Here is a 19,017-nt window from a genome sequence, read left to right on the forward strand (position 1 = left end):
AAAAAGTTTCTTTGGTTTCTAAATTACAATGGCAATTTCAATCGCAGGCTTTTTTATGTGTTTGTGAAATTTTCAAACATTTTTTTTTTATTTATAAAAAGATAGCGTTATCAAAGAAAATACATTAAAATTGGAATCTATACAAGTGGTTTTAGTCGCATTAAAAAGAATCATAGACTTTTAAAACGCATTTCAGTAATATTCAAATATTTAATTCTTTGAAAATATCTTTAAATCAAATATTTTATATGTCATTTCCGAATAAATTTAAGTTTATAATTCATTTAGCTTGAATTATCTCTGGAGAATATTAAAATAAGAGTTTTTGTAAATTTTACTTTTAAAAGAGATAAATACTTTTCTAAGTACTAATTTTATGCCTTTAAAACAAATAAATCCTTAAAGTCACATGTTTATTATTGTAACAAAAAAAAATCTTTTTTTTTTAATTATTAGTTTGTGTTTTCTATTTTTTAATTTGTAATTCATTATTGTTAATATTATGAGAATCTGAAATATTTTTTCCTAAAATTCATTACTAGGTGGTGTTACAGGTAAAGAAATTTTATTTAAATCAATCAATAAATTGGTTGTTAAATTTCGAAACATTTAAAGCAGTGTATTGTCACTCATGATGCAAAAATATTTGAAATCTCAAAACTGCAGCACTCCAAGAAGGGATCGAATATTTATCATCTTTTCAAACATTATAAAACACAAGATAAATTAAAGTGTATAAATATAATGATTTGCCTGCTGAGCAGAGAGTGGAAGAAAAAATATTGTGAAAATAATTATTGAATTTCAAAAAGGTTTCTATTAATTATTTTGTCAACCAAAGCACAAAAGTGCATTCTTTAATCGAAGTAACAACAGATTAAACCATCTAGTAAACCATATTCACAGATTATTAAAAGAAACATCCAGATAAATTAGTTAATCGATAAAAATTTCCTTAAAGGAGATTGTTATGTTAAAAATGATTACGTAATATATTCAATACTTCTTAAGAGCTTTTCTATCAATTTTGGAAAAAAATGAAAACGATTACAAAGCTTTTTCATTATAAGAAATAATACTGTAATAAAAGAGAAAAACTATAATGCTGTCAATGAGATAAATGCTTCGCATCGCAATTCGTTTAATTTAACTCGATCTTAAGATTATTGCCGAAATGTTTGCAGTTGTTGTCAAGAAAAAACATTTTTCATCATAACGTTGATTTAATTAAAAACTTTGATGGTTTTTTGGAGCAAATAAAAATTATTATAGCTTTCATAGTACTAAAATAAAATTACAAAGACTGTTAGAATAAATTTAATGGTATCTGTAATGTAATCATTCTTGTTTATGTTTGTTACTTTTCAACATTAAAAATGGATTTGAAAGAAATTATTGACTGAACTCAATCAAATTATTTTTTTAACTTACAGTGCAAATTTTTTAAACAAGTGCTTCCTGTCGGAAAAATTTCGAAATTTAAACATATATACTGTTATTTTCTTTTTTTAAGGTTGTATTTAATCAGACGAGTATAATAAATGATTATAAAGAGGCCTGAAAATTATTTAGAGTTTACTGAGCAAAAATAAGAAGTACGAAAGATTTTTAAGTTTGTCAAATTTTTCAGAAAAATCTTTCTTGAGCAAATAACTCCTCGGAATTCATGGAAAATAATGAAATTTTTAATTAAATGCAAATTACAAACTGAGAGAATTGTTTATTTTCTATGTTACAGTTTATTTTCTATGTTTCTATGTTTATTTTCTATGTTACATAAACAGAATTTTATTTTGTATTAAACAGCCGATTTCTTTTATTTTACTGTCCACTTTTTAAATTCAAGGTCTGTTGGTTTTCCCATTCCTCATCAGGTGACCCCAAAGAAATGAAACCTAAATTTATTTAATTAACTATTCACAGATAATAAAGTGTTGAAAATGTGAAAATGATACATTTTTATTAAGAATACACTAGTGTTTTAAATTTCTTACCTCTCGTACCTAAAAAACTGGTTGAAAAAAATATTTCAAAATTTCATCTTTATAAACATGAAGCAAGCAATTTTTTTAAATGATTAAAAATTAGATTCTAGCCTCGATAAACTCATGTTTCAATAAAAATTATCGCTCTCGATTTTAAGAATTATAAGAATAAAGCACCAAATTATTTTTCAAAATATGAATACTGAACTAAATTTGCATTTTAGCCCCATTTTGCCTTTGGTTTTCAGTTAATTGAAATTATTTTAAGTTTGGAAGAAAATGATAATAGAAAACGTTATAAGGAATTCTGCTCAACAATGTATAATTTCGTATTTTATAAAGTTAAATATCAAAAAAGTTATACTTCAGATATAATGCAAATTTTATTAAAAGAAAAAAAGTTAATGATTTTAAATATCAAATTAAATTAATCAGTTTAATTATACTAAAAAGAAATAAAAGTAAAAATGTCTTTCCTTGCATTGAATTTCCTTTAATAGCGCATTAAACTCGATAACCTTGCTGCGATTACATAGAATGTGTGATTCCAGTTAGAGATATCATGTTTACTTCAACAGAAAGTTTGGACAAAGTTGGAAAAAAAACTGAAAAAATTCAATAGAAATCATATGAAGAAAAAAGTGAACAGAGCACTTGTTGTGAATAGAAAATACTTTAAAGTAACTGAATAACTACAGAAGTAGTTTCTAAGGAAACAGGTTAAATAATAATTTTTAATTTCTTTTTTCAATTAAAATGCTCTTAGTCTGCTTGGCAATTAACATTGAGTTTGAATTTCTAGATATTGAATCAGTTATGGATTTTATGTTGAAAACACAGTTTAATTTGATCATAAAAGGCGTTAAACGACGACAGTATGCTCATTTTCCTAGCAGTAAATTCAGCAAAGAAAGGGGATTATCTTTAATTTAGGTTTTTTTTAAACTTTTGTTCAAATTGAAAATTTTTGGAGGTACATAATATTTATATATATTTTTAAAATAATGCATATAATTCTGTAAGTGTGCCTTGATATATTTTAACAAATGATTATATAATTAGAGTCATAATTTATTTTCTTTATTGTTATTTTTTAAAAAAACACCAGGACAGAAAATTAAAACTTTCATAAGATAAAATTAAATTATAGGAGAATCCATTTTCATAATTGTAAGAAAAGTTTTAAAAAGAAGAAGAAAAACATTAGAAAATAGAAATAGCTATATAGACCTTTAAATCTGTTTTAACAAATGTTCTTAATGTTAATTAAAAAGAAGGCCTAAAAATAAAAATAGGTTTCTAATAAAGAAACTCTATATATCTAATTAAATAAAAAATACTTTGAAAAGGTCAAACCTAATTTATTATTTGAATATCTTAATAAGGAGAACCAAATTTAGCTGTTTTAGACCAAAACCAAACCAAATCAGTTCATACTAAATCAATTTAACCAAGACAATAAAAATAGTGAAGTTTCTTAAAAAACTGTTTGAAGAAAATATCAATATGGCATAGTTATGCATGAAGGAACACGCATAATAAATTCAAGTAAAATTCACACACAAAAAAAACATATAAACTAGATTAAACTGTAAATTAATTTTTTTTTTTTTTAAATTCAGATCAGTGGATATTTTTCATGATTTTCAAATATAGCTGTTCTGCTTCTGTGTGCAATGACTTAAGTAGAATAGTATATAATAAACAAAACGAATCTTATGTCTGCGCAATGAAATAAATCCTAAAATTAATTTGAAAAGCATAACGAAGAATAAACATACACATTAAAAAGATGAGAAGAAAATATTTCTATAATGGATGAAAATTAATTTGTAATTGCCAAGAAAGTAAATATTAAAATAAAACTTATATATTTAGAAACATCAACAGAGATTCACACAACTGAAATTTTGATTCACAATTCTTTACAACATGTTCATAAATGCATTTAGTCACAAGAGTTTTCAGATTTTTTTTCCTTATGTTTTGCATCGATGTTTCTATCTTTAATATTAACTCATAATAATTAATTTACTCAAGAAAGTCCCAGTGATTCTGATAATATATAACTGCAGCGTTTCAATCGAAGGAAACGGAAAATCTAGACAACAAACCTCCAACACCATTTTGCTGGTGCGAAAATTCAGATTAAAAAGGAGAAAGTATTTCTTTTCGTTTAGTTTTGAATTCACAGAAATACCGAGGTTATGCAGGGATAGGTGAAAGCGGTAGCCAAACAATTCCCAAGTTCTTCTTTCCCCACGTTTTCTTTATCTGGCAAACAGAAAACTACGTTCTCTTTTTGCTTGCTCCAAAATAAATTTGCGTTATCGCCATCACGGACATCCCAGTTTTAAAATGCAATACTGAGGTCCATTTCATTAAACTGAAGCCTATTTACAATAATCCAATTTTAACTTTATATGCGTGATTTCTGAAAGTTCTTGTAGCATAAAAAAGTGTGTTGGAACATAGTAAGAAAAGCATTATCTACTATAGTGTTTTGTCCCAATTTATATTATTGTTGGAAACATAGTGTGAATAGCATATCAACTGCTGAAAAGACTCTCGCTACAAATGTTTAAAGGTCAACCGGAGTGTCCTTGGATGAATCCATAAAAGCGCCCAAAGTCAATTATTGCGTTAACAGCACAAATTAATTGTAATCGTAAAATGCTTGAAATAATGCGTATGCAAATATTTGGCAGATATACCTCGTCCTATAAGCTCTCCAGTCTTATCTCTATTGAATTTCTTTCTTCTAGAATGAATGAAGCAATTGATGTAAGATATAACTGGGAAGCCAAAATCGTTTTTTCCCTCTAATGAAGGATCTACACAAATGTATAACATCTCCATTACCGGCTAGCTTGAATGAATTGTTGTCAGTTATCGCATTAATAGTACAAGCTAATTGTAAGGGGCTTGAAGGGGCGTATGTAAATATTGGACAGATATACCTCTAGGCTGTCCGGACTGATATCTACTAAATTTCTTTCTGCGAGAATGAATGAAGCAATTGATGTAAGATATATCTTGGAAGCCTCAATCGTGTTTTCTTACTAATGAAGGATCTACTCGCATGCATATTATCTCCATTCCTGACTACTGAGAGGGAATTGTTTATTTCGGTTTTTTGGAAATATTTGTTTGCAGGTGCACTTTCATTCTTATTCTTTTGTCATACTAATTTACATCTAATCTTTGTTACAAATAAGAATTTCCTTTTTTTTTCACGTCCTTTCTCCTTTTATTATCTTTGGAATCTTTTTATTTCCCTTCTTTTTTGCTTTCCAATTTACATTTACAATATGTTAAAAACGTGAAACTTTCTCTAATAATACGTTATAATATTTCCAATATTATGCCTAATTGAGATAAAGCCCACCAAAATTTTTGACGTTACAATTTAAAGAAATATTTCAGGTCCATAAATTTATTCAAAGTCGTTTTGTTTTCTATCCACAAAACTTCTGAGGCAACTACATCTCATAAATGAAATGATGCACAAAATAATAATGCATCAATCACGATATTCTAATCAATTTATATCAATTTAATGTATAAATGATTAACAGCTTTCATAATAAATATCTCTGGAAAACCGAATTTTTCTCTCATTCTCATTTTTTCAATAATAATTAATTTCTTAAACTGAATGAAAGATAGTAAAAATTAGCTTTATGAAAAAAGACATTAATAGGACATATTTATGATTCAATAAACAGATTGATTACTCTAGGAAAAAACAAATTACACATATATTTTTTTTTAAAAATACTGTTTGAGCGATTTGTTTCACTGTTTATTTATTCAGATATATAACTTTATGTTGTAAAAAACAGGAAACACTAACTTGTCTCGTTGATCCACCAAGAAGTATTTTTCTGACTAAAATTGCATTAATAAAGTTGCTATACTTTCTTGAATTATCTGCTTATCCTGGTAAACCAAGTTTCAGAATTTTTATTAAATTTGCTTTTTAAATGTTTTTTTATAAATATGCTATGTCATCTCCTGTTAAAAGTCGGTTAACTTCTGTTACCTGTCGAAATGTTGCCCTATTTTCAAGAAAGATTTGAACAAAATTTTGAATTCTTCTATATAGTGGTACTCGTCGTCTAATTAATTTTTGACTATTAGTCTGATTAGTAAAATAATTCCTTTATTGCATTTTTAACTTTAAATAGATAATCAATTCAATAAAAAATTAATTGAAATCAATTTTTAGTTTTAAATAAGAATTTTTGTTCAAAATTTATAATTTAAAATCATTTTTTTTTCTGTATTCTTTTTCACACATTATTATAGATTTGCGAAACTGAGATCGAAACGCGAAAAAAGTCATATAGTGGAACCTCAAGTTTTATGATACAGAACTCTTTAGAGGCTAGGATTGTATGTTAACAGCCAGTGAAAACTCTTTATATTCACATCATGGAGTGAGGAAAACGCTTAAAAACAGCTAAAGGTTAAAAACAGGAGCTCGCAACTGGTTTCTAAAACACATTCAGCCAATAGAATTCGAAATGAGTCCTCAGGGCATTCAATCTGATTGAATCTTTATTTGAATCCCATTTACCCCTTTGAAGGAAAAACTACAAAAGGAAATCAAACATTGTAAAAGTCAGACGCAGGCAATAGAAGTCGCTTCGAGCAAGCTAAAATGAAACGTAATTTGACATCGTACACAGCATTCAGAATTACATTAAGAGAAACAAAAAGGAAGTATGAACGGCAAGTTAAAATACTCCCTTTGCTAATGGAGTCTGTCGAAGAACACTCATTTAACTAAGACGAATAGAAACAACTGCCGCGATTGGTTGAAGAGAAAAGAAACAACTGCTACGATTGGACGATGCAAAAAGAAACAACTGGCTTTATCGGAATGGGATCTTCTCGGCACGTGATGCGGGTGTCTAATTCCACTTTTTAAATTAAAGGAATCTTCTTTTACAGAATATTTGATTCGAGAGGGATCAGTTTGAAAGAACTTGTTAAAGGCTTAGAGAAGAAAGGCAAGCCGTAAGAATTGTCTTTTTAAAGAGTTCAAAGACACTTATTTATCTAGACAAAGAATTTTTCCGGAATTCTGTCAGGTAATTGAACTGATTAAAAACTTGATTTCATTAAATTGTGGCAAAAGATAACTAGTCATGCGAAAATTTAGTTGTGTTTTTTAAAAAGACTGGAAATTGCGATTTACAGTTTTTTTTAAAAATAATTCGAGGACATTTTTAAGGCAATAATGAAAATCACATCCTGCATCTTTTTTATCGTCTGAAAAGTAGAGAAAAAATGAGAAATGTTCAATCGTTAGTAACAAAAGAAATGTGCACCATTTTTACTTTTAAAATAAATATATTTTCACTTTGCATTTTAATTTATAAACGAACTTGAAAATCAAGATGTTAATGGAAATCACTCTGAAATAACGAAAAATGTTTTTAGAAAGCATTATTTCTACATTCAAAAATCGAATTAAGTTAAAAGTAGCATTTAAAATATAAGAAACACATATACTTAAAATGAGACGTGTTTCAGGAAAATGTTTAGCTGTTTTTTGATTATTTTATCTAACAGAAGTACCAAAGATACATTACATAATAAATGAATGGTTTGAAAGCTCTTTTAGCAAGATAAAATTTCTTTATATGATTTGTTGTTGTTGAAACAGTGTTTAAGAATCAAACATTATGAAATAATAAAAAAAAAGTTTGGAATATTTAATAGAAAATTCTAATAAAACTCATTAATAATCTTAATAAGATGCAAGAAATAATGAAATAATTCCATCTACCATTTCAGAACTGTAAGATAAAAACCATCTCTAGCTTTAACAATGGACGATTCTTAAGAATCAGAATGATTAGGAATAATTTTACTTTAATTAATGAAATGCACTTTTTAATTTAATTAATAAAATATTAATTTAATTTAATTAATGCACTTTTTAATTTAATTAATAAAATGCACTTTCATTAAAATAATGGTGTTTCACTTACATCATCTGACCAAAAAAGAAATAGACTATTTTTAAGAGCTTTCTTACAACTAATTTGTAATTTTGCATAAATATGACCCGAAATAACTTTTACCTATTTGCTTTCGTCTCACAATTCTCAGTTGAATTATGCGCATTATATTACATATAAATTACATTTTCATAGAGTTATTTGTATAATTTCAAAACCTTCAACCAATGTGATAATCAGTACTTACACTGTATATAAATGATAGGGAAAATTAATATTTTATATTTTAAAAAAGAATAACTTTTAACAAAATTTATATACTTTTGATTAGAAAAAAATTGTAATCGCATTTTAGAAGACTGACAATTTAAAGCATTCCACCCTTTCTCTTGATTGAGTCGCCTTCAAATTATAACATTTGACTCTGAAATGAGCCGTTTTTTTAATATTTAGTTTGAGAAATAACGGAAACTTTAAAACTTCTTAGAATTCAAGTAACCTTTTTAGCACTGAACTAAACGATAAATATTGATAATAAAATAATTTTACCGTCTTTTAATTTTAAATGTTAGGTGAAATGAGAAAGAAAATCTTCGACAAAACTAAATATAAATAAAATCTAATAGATGATATTATTTATTTTTTAGTCAATAGAAATTTTTGTAAAACAGACAGCAAAAAAAAGGAAGCAAACAACATTTTCAAGAAATGAATCGATTATTTGAAATAGCTATAAAGTAAACAAAGAGAAGAACCAGGAATAGTTTTCATTAAAAATAAAAGTAAATAATGTGGAATTTATAAGCATTAAAAAGCAGTTTGGAAATGCAAAAGGATGAAGATGCATTAATGGACTATTAATTAATCGGGTTTTTTCACTTCTTACAGCTGAAATAAATTTATTTCTTTAATTTAAATCCGCAGGAGAGAGCAGAATCTGTGCCAAAACGTCATAATGCGCGGAAAAACTTCTGCGTTTCGCGTTTCTGGACCTTCTTTTTGTCGTTCTATCTCCAAGTGTCGAAGAATCCACAAACAACGATCATTTTTTCTGTGGGAAAGAGAATGAGAAAAGAAACCATAATTTTCATTTGACAATTTTAACACGCTCTAGATTTATGAAGACTCTCAATCAATGGAAAAGGAAGAACGTGAGAGAAAAAAGAAAGCGTGCATGTTTCATGAAGCATTAGAAGAGAAAAGAATCTACAACTGGAACCAATCAAAACATGAATACAAGGTCGCATCAGGGGTTTGTGAAATAATGTATGGGGAGAAAAGGCAAATTTTCTTCACGGAATGAGCTCAAATGCAAAATAGGAATTAAATGAATTTTTAAAAACATAATAAAATTAATAAAAACACTGGGTAAAAAAAAGCCCACTGTTTCAATTAAGCCCACAAACAAAAAAAGTAAATGTAAAAGCTGAACAAACTATAAAGACAAAATTCCGACATAAATATATTCTGAAAAATTTCAGATGAATCTGTAAAATGTCTGGGGGATCATGGTTTGAAAAATTATCTTGTGAATTTTTATTCTCCAAAATTATATGCGAAAGGAATTATACGAAAAAATATGAGTTCATTTAAAAATAATCAGCGTTCCTCTATCGAATGTTTCGTAATCGATAAGTGATGTACGAAAAATCATTTAAGATGTAATTGGCCTTATTCCAGTTTTGGAGCTCAAGAAGAATAACTTTAACATGATATCTATCTTAAAGGCAATACTGGTCAGTTAGACCATTTATTATACTACATAAACCCTTTTATGAAGTTTTATAAACAGTAAAGACTATTTTTTATGCCTAATTTTTTGTCTCGTATATTTGATGTCTTAAAAATTGCAATCATTTATAGTATTACGAAATGTCAATCATATTTTTATTTCTGTTTTATTTATAGGTCGTGCGAGGACATGTTATATCGAATCATGTTCTTTTCTTGAGAACAATGAGCAGGAAATCTTACAAATCGGAGTCATGGGGAGATAAGCTGAAAGTTGAGTTGCGATTGACAAATGAGTCCACCAGGGAACAAGAGAAGTGTAAGTTAATTTTTTTTCTAGTTTTTACAGGTTGTTTCACTGTCACATTTACAAATTTTGCATGCGTTGAATGTTCAAAGACAAATCGGAATGGCCTGTGTGCACACTACCCATCGCAGTTTTGAAATGATTCGATGGTGAACCCTTTACCCATCGATGGGGCTTACAATCCTACAAAAACGCAGGAGTATAACACCATCGTTATACGTTATCATACAAAAAACACACGAGAAAAGCACACTTATAAATGTAAAACCATCGTGTTTTGCTATTATACAAAAAACAAACCATTGAGAAAAGAATATTGACAGAGGAGCAACATAAGCTTCATTAATCAAAATAACTACATTAATAAAACGCAGATCACAGAATCGTGAACATTCTGAAAGATTCTTATCGTATATTGTACAGTTATTGCTGGAAGCATTAGTGCTTCGGTACTAAGGAAAATTTACTGGAATGTCGAGCACCAAAGTTTTCAGATGATGCAAGTAAAAACAATTATGACGAGATGAGTGCGATGATCACACCTGTAAATGCTTAAAACCCCTACTGTGGTTCTTTTACTATAGGCATCTGTCGAATATATTGGCTGAAATAGGTAAAGACCTGATTCTACAGGTACTATTACACTTAATCGGGAAGCAATTCCTATGCTTGGTATTCATTGATAAGAATTCTCCTTCTAGAAATATTATATCCTTCCATACATTCTTTGTCATAAGAGACAACAACAATGATGGCAAGAGGGGAATTTATTTCAAGTGTTAGTGAAGCATAGGAAGTTAGGCAACGCCATCTATCGACACATATAGATAAAATTATGGTTTGTCTTAGAGCAATAAACCCCGTTCGAAAGTTAACTCTCCTTATACAAGTTGTTTGTTTCAATAAGTACATTTATACAGTTGAAATAAATAAAATTACAGCAGAATCAAATGATAAATGCAATACTTTATTTCTCTGATATTAAATAAGGGTAAAAAAATGAAAAATGCAATCTTTTTCATAGGCTTTAAGTAATTGTGCTGCAATTGAAATAGATTACAAACTTATTAGGTAAATAAGATAAATTCTAGAATTTCATGAGAAATTTGAAAATTAATAGCACTTGAACTAAAATATGTTTAATATGAATTAAATATCCGAAATTTTACAGTTTTAATTTTGAAGAATTTCTCATTAAATTTTATATTTTTTACACATCAGAAGAAAGGAAGCACTATTTATGTTCTCTATAAATCTTGCGTTTAGGTTGTCAATCGAATAAATTCACATCCTTTATTTATTTTTATTTATACTAAATATAAAAATGCGCTTATTTCTTAAAGAGCAAAATATAAATTTTAGTGCCTTTAATCTCTTAATTTTTAACTAAGCTTCACATCAGCATAAAATAATATAAACTAATTATAAATTCAAATATTAAACTAATCCTATTTTTTACCAATATCAGTCAGCAGTTGTGGAGATGCGATCACTTAACTTCAGCATTTTAATGTTAAGAGAAGAGCAAGTGATCTCATTGTGTAGTACATACTTAGTTACTTTCCAAGGAAGAGATACAAGTTTTGTTGCTGCAACAATCTTTGCAGAGTAAATGCATATATAACAAACATTTTACATATTCAGATTTATTTCTGTCTGTTTGTACTAAAATCAAATAGCGTAAAATTACCTTTTCTATGAGCTAGATTAAGTAGATAAAATAAACCGAGTACTTAATAATTTATTAAAAAGATTTTTATGTTAATCTGAGTTTCCCGTTTTGTTACAAGTTGCAAAAGTTTCCTAAAAATGATTACGAGCTCCATTTAAAAACTCAAGTTTAGTTATTTAGAATGCAGTATGGTTTTAATTTTTGAATCGACTGTAATAATTTTAATTGAAAAATTTGATCGTAAATATTTGTCAAAGTAAGCATTTTTAATTGAAGTGAATATTTTATTCATAAGATATTCCTAAACAGTAAAATTTCATCTCATGCATGTAATCTACCAAGAAATGTTTACCTATTTAAAAATCTTTCTGAATAAATTTCTGTTAAATTACATTAGTAACGCTGCTAACACATTTCGAGAAAAGTAATTTTTAAACTTGTTGTTCCTAGCCAAAACAATTTTAAAAGCAAATACACAAAAACACTTTGTATGAAACTAATGTTTACATAATATAAAAGCACTGAAGCGAGACTGAATTTAGTAGACAGAAATAAAACTTAGGCAAATATTTTTATAATGCAATCATGAATTCAAATTTGCTCGGTTAATATGTAAATTTGAAAGTTAATATACATTTTTTCAGCTGTCTCTTTATTATGTTGTGAGGAAATCACTGAATTAATTTGTTATGGGTGATAACCGGTTAAATAAATATACATTTTTCTTATATTTTCCGACATAAATTTTTTTTTTAATTCTTAAGGAATTTTTGATACTACTTTTAAAATTTTGGCTATTTTCTTTTATGATTGTAGGATATATTCAAAGTAACACAGTCCAAGGTGATCTGTTATTGTTATGTGCTGTAATTTTAAAATTCGGTTCTTTTTCTGTTTTTGATTGTAAGATATAAAGTAACACAATCTAAGATGATTAGCTATTTCTATTTGTTATTATTTTAAAAATCGTTTATTTTCTGTCTTTTATTGTATTGTATATTCAAAGCAATACAAACCAAGGTGATCAACTGTTAATTACTATTCGCTATTATTTTAATTTTTTTTTCTATTTTTGATTGTAGGATATTTTCAAAGTAACACAATCCAATGTGATCAGCTATTGCTATTTGTTATTATTTTAAAATTCTATTTTCTGTCTTTGATTGTATTGTATATTCAAAGTTGCACAATCAAAATTGATCAGCTATTGCTATTTACTATTATTTTAAAATGTGTTTGATTTTTCTCTTTGATTGTAGGGTACATTCAAAGTAACACAATCCAAGGTGATCAGAGACATCGAAAAGGAGTTGTCCGTGCCAGGATTATTCGACCGAACATCCCTGTCAGCAACGGTGTAGTCCATCTCATCAGCAAACCATTGATGGTCATTGACAAAACTATTTGGGAGCACATCGAGGAAGAGAGGAACGAAAGATTAGGGTAAGTTTTATTCTTTTTTCAATTACTTTTTAGTTCGTGTAATTTCATTATATGCGAAATGTGACCTTTCTTTCAAACTATTCTACTTTCTTAAAAACTTCTCAACAATGTATTAAAAATGTTAAGCAAAATTATTTTAAAACTCTTTTTTAAATTTATAATGGTAGCCATGAAATTTATATGAATTCGCTTGGAAATTAACAGATGGAAAATTATTAAGATATAAACGGTTTTTTTTTCTTTCTAAAAATAATTGATAGGAAAAAAACTTTAAATTCATTGAAAAGAATAAATTCACATTTGTTATTTGATTTTTATTATTTAACTAAAAAGCGCAGAAAGTTTATTCCTATATTATATCAGCAATCAATATAAATCCTTTTAATCACAATTAGTTGCCTAAATGAATTGAAAAAAATTAGAATAACATTCACTTACTTAATCCTTCTTTGAATCGTGATAGAAATTTCCATCATTAATTTTGTGAACGAAAAATTGTACTCAAAAACAGGTGTACAGTAAATTGGTGGTTGCTGGCAACTTTTTTTAACTAATATTGCGTAATAAGAAACGTAGCTGTCAAAAAAAATAAAGGGCCACAATCATTATAGCGGGTGTTAAGTTGTCATTCCACTGTTTGTTGTGGTTGGAAGAAAAGTGCGATTTCTTGAATATTATTTTTATAACTAATCTAAGATTTTTTTAACAATAAAAGCGGTAATGAGTGGAGAAATTTAGAAGGAAGGGACATTGAAGATTTTGTACTGAGCTTAACATGTAATTTTTGCATGATGATGGATATTTCCATCATACTGTTTTTTAATTATTTTATATTATATATTTACACTAGAATTTTTTAAACATTTTTCCTTAAATCTAAAGCATAAGTTATATCACCCTGAATTATTTTACACAAAAAAGAAAGAAATCATGCAAAATAGATTTAACACGATTGCAATTAGCGAATTTTAACTATCATGCTTTCTTATTTAACAGTATGAATAATAATAGTTGAAATTTTAAGAATATAATTCAATTATTTAACAGGTTTATAAGCATCTCATTTTTTTTTTTTTAATTTAGCATTAACCAAACGGTTGTTTCGAAGAAAGGCGTAAGAAATTTGTCACATATAAAACAAGCATCCCTAGTGCAACATTATAAGCAGAAATAAAAAAAAAATTACGAACATCCCCCCCCCCCAAAAAAAAACGAATGACATCCCGAAACTAACGAGAAAGAGATCGTGCTTCCTTTAGAAAACAGCTTTCCAGAGACGCGAAAAAACATATTAATGTTGAAAAATTGGAGTAGAATTTCCTCCTCCTTTATCCTGCAGCAGATGCGGTGATGAAACTGTCTCTAAGACAGTGTTATGATGATGAGCAAGATAATCCGGTGATGATGGGACATCTGAAAGGACATAAGTATTGATTTTTTCAGGGCTTACCGACTACACGTCAAGAATAAGCTTCTTTCATTTTGCCAAACCATTTTGATTTATATTTTTACACGTCATGCACCCGCAAATAAAAGTGAATTATTTCTCTATGGCTTATAATAATGGATTTCTGCATATTCATACTTCAAGTATATGAATCGGTAACCAACATGAATTAATTTGCAGATATTATTGTTTCTGTTAGGAGAAAAACTAATGGAATTTGATTATGTTTTCTGCTAATTTTAAAATAACAATATGCTGCTAGTTTAATGATATTAAAATTAAAATTTTTATTTATTAATTAAATAGATGCTTTTTTCTATAAATAATTTATTATATGCTATATCTGTGATCTCATGCCATCTCGCAAGTAGCACATCTTCTTTTACAATATTGCGAATATTGTACAATATATGTGTGTTACTAGGGATATAAAGAAAATGCCAAAAGTTCAAATTTAAGATGATTTAATGGGCGCTATTTGAAGTAATATTTTGGTAGATACGATATCTGGCTCAATACGGGATTCCTCAAGATATGGCTACTATATAAATTTAAAGAAATTTTAAATTCCACAGAAAGTCAGATGTCCCACAGATTGTGTGGTATGTGAAGCTTAAAGACTGGGTTGATGGCTCTAGTGTCTTCCTCGTCATCTAATGCCGTTTCAAAATTATGAGTTCTTCCAAAATGCCTCAAAATTATATATTCCTTCATAAAATGCCTTAACTTTAAGTCCCTTAATTTAATATTCTGTGCAATACCACAACTGAATTTTCATAATAATGAAATTTTCCAGCTTTTCTTATTTTTTTTTTATTTCAGCCTGGTTTTCTTCCTTATTACTTCAATAAATTATCTTTCTACACATTATTAGCAGCAGTGATCCTGATACTTATCAGGAAGAATGATTTTTTCTTTCACATGCAGCCATTACTTTGCCCTGAGCTGCGTCAGAACGCAATAAATTCAAAAGCTTTATATACAGAAGGAGCAGTTGGTTCTAGAAATGCAGTAACATTATTTATTAAATATTAATATAGAATAAAAACTAATATTATTCATTATATTTCCCCCGAGATTCATGAAAATATTTCAGAATATTCATATTCTAATTAAATTTTAACAACTTTTCCTAATTAAGTAAGGAAAGTGAAATATAAAATGCAACATACTTTATTAACATTATTACATTTGCTTGTATTTTACAGGAATAAACACATTTTCAAAGAAATGAGTTGTAAAAAATAAAATTTGGTCTGGAATTCAATATAAGACTTGGAAGTTCTTAAAATTAATCATAGTCTGCATTCCCTTTTGTCTAGGAACTATTTTCAATATTCAGAATTTTGCTGGAATGTTCTAGAACTGATTGAACAAGAAGAATAAAATTTGTCTAATTACTGCAATAGACTAATATCAACAAAATCATTTTGTACTACGTATTAGAGAAGTTATTAAACATATATCTTTGTTATCGCAAAAATTTTCTACATTCAGTTGTTTAAATGCCATAATAATCATGGTTGCCGTTTCATAGATCCAGCTTAAATAGTTAATAATTATAGTTAAATATTATTTAAGTCTTTAGAATCACCTTTGCTAAATTAACTGTTCTAAACTTTATTCAAAACCCTTGTCCAATTAGCCATATTTAACTAAACATTTTTGATACGGCAGCATTTTTAACAAAAAAGTTATACTTTTACTTAACTAAAAGATACCGATTTATTATGCTTTGAACATCCTTATTTTAGAAAATTTTATATCATTTTTACTACTGCCTCGAGGGAAAGCAGCCTGCCACAGGATGATGCTTCTTTGATGCGTCCACTGATTGATTTCAATAATGAAATTCGAAACATCATAACGATGATGGTTTCAGTAGATTTTTTTTTTTTTGCTTATTTAATATTAATATTTTTTTATTTATTTGATAAGTTGGTATGTCAAGAATATTATACTAAACACAACTAATAGGACCGAAGTACTGTATAAAAAATAAGACTTCGCAATTCCTTCAGAAGTAATTGTATTGGCTGAATCAATATAAATATCATTTAAGGCTTTTTTGCAATTAGAAGCTGCAATTGCATATTTCTATCGGTTTTGAAATTAGTTATTGCTCAGCGATACGAATAAAAATTCTATTTAACATATATCTCTAAAAATATATGCGCATATTACGGGCTTCAATTTCGAAAGGAAAGCATTCTGTGGCTGAAAAACATGCTTTAAGTTTCATTAAATTCATAATCTTATCGCATAAATGAAACATGCTAATTTTTTGCTATTTATCAAAAAAAGAGTTTAAATTCTAGTTAATAAATACTCAACTAACTTTCTGTGTAAAATTACTTTTGTGATAAGTAATTGTTTCTTATTTCAGCTCAGAAAATTTAACAAGTAGTCAGAATTGAAGAATAGTATAATATTTTGGAAATAAAAATTTCTTCCAAAATCTAACTAGCATTCAAAGAATGGACAATAGAATAATTTTTAAACTAATTTTTCGTTTTATGAAAATTTCATTCAAAAATATTAACTATAAAGCTCCCACTAAGTAACTTACTTGATCTGACGAATTATTAATTTATTTCCCCTTTATGTAGAAAACTTTACATGCGCAAATCACATATCACGATTTTCAGAACTAAAAATCTGCGCTTTTGAATACATTCCACAAAATCTGTTTTCAAGCCACGTTCGAAATTATGCTTCTCATATCCCCACAAATGTAATGCTTTTCTCTAATTTAAGTACAAATGCTTGTTATGGCATTCATTATTCCGTTTCAGTTTAATGCTTGATGTAGAGAATCATTGAGCTCATGTGCTCCTAAAAGACTCTCTCCCCTCTTAATGTTTAATCTGTTTCCCCGGATTTAGTCTATTTATATTTTAAAAAGCTGCCTGAAATGGCATACGTTTTCAGCATTAATGAGAACGTCTTTATAGTCAATAATTTTCATCATATATAGATAAATAAGTAAGTTTCCCATAATGTGATCTTGTGTCAATAATTTTCTTTGCATATTGATAAATAAATAAGTTTTCCATATTAATATCTTGCGTCTTTAGCGTCAATAATTTTCATTACATGTTGATTAATAAGTAAATTTTAAATGAAGAGGTTTTTTTCTTGTACTGTACATATATTTCAATAAAAGAATAAAATTTTAATTTTTATATAAAATACGTTTAATAAATTGCTTTATAAAAATCATTAGGATTAAATACAAAATTGAAATTAAAATTTCTGAGCTGAGCTTTCTTTCTTCAATTTGCGTGAAGCAAAATTCGTTCAAAACAGATGGTTGAATTCGAAACTGCTGATTTTCGTGTAATGTCATTCCTTGGGTTTTAGATCCTCACTACATAAGGAATTTTCAAATTTGTACAGAAATTTCTAATTTATTCATAACTTATTGAAAAATCATTGTTTTTTTCAGTAAATTAAAATAAATTTTAAGCTTAAATCAATCGCTTTATAAAAATCTTAGGATTAAATATATAAAATCAAATTAAAATTTCTCGTCTGACATACTTTCTATAAATTATTTGATGGGAAATTCATTCAAAATGCTCGTTCAAAACAAAAAATTGGATCCAAAACTGTTGATGTTCCCATACAATTATTCCTTGGGTGGTAGATTCTCGCTAAATAAGGAATTTTTAAATGTATGTTTACATTTTTAATTAATTCATAATTAATCGAAAATCGTTGGGTTTTTTTTCAATAAGTTAAAATAAGTTTAAATCAATCGCTTTATAAAAATATTAGGATTAAATATATAAATGCAAATTAAAATTTCTGAGTAAAATTTCTCTAAATAAGGAATTTTCAAAATTTTGTTTACATTTTTAATTAATCCATAATTAATCGGAAAATAATCATTTTTTTCAATAGCTTCTGATAATATTATCGCACAAAAACATATTTTCGGAAGCTTAAAATTTAAAAATATTTGTTTTTCAATGAAAAAGTTTTTATTCCAGTTTAATTTTTTCTAGGATTTTAACAAAAGTTTCGCAGCAGATTTTAAATATAACTTTAAACAGTGTGTGGTTTATATTGGGTAGTGAAATTCTAATCAGTTTTGCTGTTTTATCATATTTCCCACTCGCGGGCTTTTGCCAATGCTAACTTCATAGTATTTTTTTATTTATTTATTTTTAACGTAAACATCAAAGCAGAATCTTCCTTTCGTTTTTATATACATGTAAGTGTTTTTGGAATGAGGTTCTTTCTCCAAATTCCATGATGAAAAAATAATTATACAAGGAATAAGAAGATTGATGCAATTAAGTCAAATAAAGATAAATTAGACATATCAAGCCAAATGTGTCTTAATATTTAATCAAACCAAATGTGTCTTAATGTTTAATCAAACTAAATGTTTCCGATTAGAGGTTCAAATCTATTTACCAGCCAAGAATATTTCTACGAATACAGCAACA

General features: G+C 27.3%; 1 protein-coding gene across 1 annotated transcript in view; it reads left to right on the forward strand.

Annotated features, from left to right (window-relative positions):
• LOC129960257 (fasciclin-1-like) overlaps window positions 1-19,017 on the forward strand; it is a 297,975-nt gene that overhangs the window by 242,547 nt on the left and 36,411 nt on the right. The window contains exons 6-7 of the mRNA XM_056073535.1: window positions 9,869-10,010; window positions 12,930-13,113. Of these exons, the coding sequence (XP_055929510.1) occupies window positions 9,869-10,010; window positions 12,930-13,113 (326 nt within the window). The remainder of the gene's footprint in view (window positions 1-9,868; window positions 10,011-12,929; window positions 13,114-19,017) is intronic.

The sequence above is a fragment of the Argiope bruennichi genome, chromosome X2 (assembly GCF_947563725.1).
Source record: "Argiope bruennichi chromosome X2, qqArgBrue1.1, whole genome shotgun sequence".
Classification (NCBI taxonomy): domain Eukaryota; kingdom Metazoa; phylum Arthropoda; class Arachnida; order Araneae; family Araneidae; genus Argiope; species Argiope bruennichi.